Source organism: Dromiciops gliroides, chromosome 1, assembly GCF_019393635.1.
Source record: "Dromiciops gliroides isolate mDroGli1 chromosome 1, mDroGli1.pri, whole genome shotgun sequence".
Taxonomy (NCBI): Eukaryota; Metazoa; Chordata; class Mammalia; order Microbiotheria; family Microbiotheriidae; genus Dromiciops; species Dromiciops gliroides.
In genome coordinates this window covers 27,482,216-27,484,722 of record NC_057861.1, presented here as the reverse complement: position 1 = coordinate 27,484,722, position 2,507 = coordinate 27,482,216, and the positions used below count along the sequence as shown (strand labels likewise).

Sequence of the window (2,507 nt, the reverse complement as noted above, 5' to 3'; positions counted from 1 at the left end):
TAGCCACTCCTAAACCTCCATCACTATTCTGTTTGGATCCATTCATTTGCATTCACTTTTCCTCTGATGTGGTTATTGTGTGTTCTAGTCTTAGGGATTCCACTTTCGTCCTTTTAATATTACTTCCCAGATGTCTCTTTGGCTTCCTTTATTGCCTTTTTTACATGGTATCATAGAGGTTAAAGTAGGAAGGGATTTCAGAGGACATCTAGTTTAACCCTCTCATCTTACAAGTGTGTGTGTGTGTGTGTGTGTGAGAGAGAGAGAGAGAGAGAGAGAAGAAGGGAGGGAGGGGGAGAGCGAGAGCAAGAGAGAGAGAGAGAGAGAGAGAGAGAGAGAGAGAGAGAGAGAGAGAGAGAGAGAGAGAGAGAGAGAGAGAGAGAGAGAGAGAGGCTAAGTGATTCGCCCAAGGTCATACAGTACAATGACAGACACAGCTTTGTAATCCAGGTCCTTTTGACTTCAGAACAAGTGCTGCTTCTACTATATAGAATCAATGCCTATAGGTAGAAATGGCATCACGGTGGTATATTTAGTTATCATGCCACAATTTATTTAACTATTCTCCTATGATCAGATATTTTGGTTGCTTTCAAGTTATTAAAATTGCATATAAGGCTGTCAATGAAAAACTTTGAAGAGACAACTCTTTTGTTGTTTGCTGTTCTTTCCCTTGTTTTTTTTTTTTACTCACCATTTCCTTTATTTGTACAAAATAGTGAATAACCATACAGTCTGGGAAAAATGGGTGTTTTGAGGGTTTAAACAAGTCCTTCTGTCCTGAATAAAGCATCTATTTTGAAGGCTTGGGACTTGCAGCTTTAGCCTCAGCATCTTTGGGTTTGGACTCAGCAGGCTTAGCAGCCTTGGGATCAGACTTAGTTGCCTTGGGGCCAGACTTATTGACCTTGTCGGCAGACTTGGCAGCCTTGGGGTCAGTGGGCTTGGTGGCCTTGGGGTCAGTGGTCCTGGCAACCTTAGAGGCAGGCTTTGTGATCTTGGGGCCTGGGCGTTTGATGCCGACCCTAGGGCCTGGACGCTTGGTGGCCATCTTGAGGCCAGCACGCCGGGCACCGGCCTTGGGGATCTTGGGCATCTCGTGCCTGAGGAACTTGGCCTTGGAGGTTTCGGTGCTCAGGGCTTTGATGGCTTTGGCATTGTTGGCCTGCATCTTCTTCAGTCCCTTCTTGTGGTGTTTCTTGGCAAAGTGCATGTTTCTCAGAAACTTGGGGTCAACCCCTTTCAGAGACTTGTATCTCTGTGACCTAGGTTTCTTGATGCCATTTCTATGCCATTTTCTTGATTGGTTGTGGGTGGTATGGTTCTTAGACTTAGCCATCTTTACACCACAGCCTGCGCTAACAGGCACTCCATTGACCGGAGGAGGCTGAAAGCGAGAGAGAGAAAGAAGCTTTCCCTTGGTTTTTTTGGGCCATGTTGTAACTTTTGCCTTTTCCCATTTCCATTATAGTACTTCTCCCATTTACTATGATCTTGTGGGGCAGCTAGGTGGCTCAGTGGATAAGAGCACTGGCCCTGGAATCAGGAGGACCTGAGTTCAAATCTTACCTCAGACACTTGACACTTACTAGCTGTGTGACCCTAGGCAAGTCACTTAACCCTAATTGCCTCACACACAAAAATATCTACTATGATCTTGTAATAATCATTGACTATGGAGATACAGTCAAGATGGTGGAGTGAGGGAGTAAGTAGCAAACCCCAGCTGTCCCCAGAAACTACTCCTGCAATGATCTAAGTATGGTGAATGGGGGGCAGCTAGGTGGCACAGTGGATAAAGTATCAGCCTTGGATTCAGGAGGACCTGAGTTCAAATCTGGACTCAGACACTTGACACTTATTAGTTGTGTGACCTTGGGCAAATCACTTAACCCTCATTACCCCACAAAAAAAAAAAAAAAGAAAAGAAAGTAGAATGAAGATTAAGTTATCCAGAAAAACAGTAAAATACTACAGGGGAAAAATAGACTTTTAATGAGCATTAATGGACCTTCCAAGCATTCCTGGTTTTTTTTATGTGGTTTTTTTTTTTTTTTTTGGTGAGGCATTTGGGGTTAAGTGACTTGCCCAAGGTCACACAGCTAGTAAGTGTCAAGTGTCTGAGGCCTGATTTGAACTCAGGTCCTCCTGACTCCAGGGCCAGTGTTCTACCCACTGTGCCACCTAGCTGCCCCCTTCCAAGTATTCCTTCTCTCCCCACCCCAGGTATTCCTAATGAAAATTCTAGAGTTTGGTAGAATTTTTGAATAACAAAAACAGAAGTAAAGAGAAACATAAAAAGGTAAATACAAGTGAACAATAGGAAATGACTTTATAAAGATGAGATGTTTGCATTCTACTGGGGAAGACTGGGTGAGTGGAGGTAATGGGGGACTGATACAAGCTTCTTCTAAGAACCATGATGCCAATGGGGATCATAGAGGGAATTAAATAAAATATGCATTCTGGGAGTGTTTTGTTATATTTTGCTGTGCATAAAGGAGAAG

At 43.6% G+C, this 2,507-nt stretch overlaps 1 protein-coding gene across 1 annotated transcript; it reads right to left on the bottom strand.

Moving 5' to 3' along the window:
• Positions 1–793: 793 nt before the first annotated feature.
• On the bottom strand, positions 794–1,339 carry LOC122736851 (60S ribosomal protein L29-like). The gene has a single exon (XM_043979267.1). The coding sequence runs from the start codon at positions 1,337–1,339 to the stop codon at positions 794–796; it is 546 nt and encodes a 181-aa protein (XP_043835202.1).
• Between the last annotated feature and the right edge of the window lie 1,168 nt (positions 1,340–2,507).

Bases quoted from the DNA above. Each gene is read 5' to 3' on its own strand.
- LOC122736851 (XM_043979267.1), bottom strand. From the start codon at position 1,339: ATGGCTAAGTCTAAGAACCATACCACCCACAACCAATCAAGAAAATGG.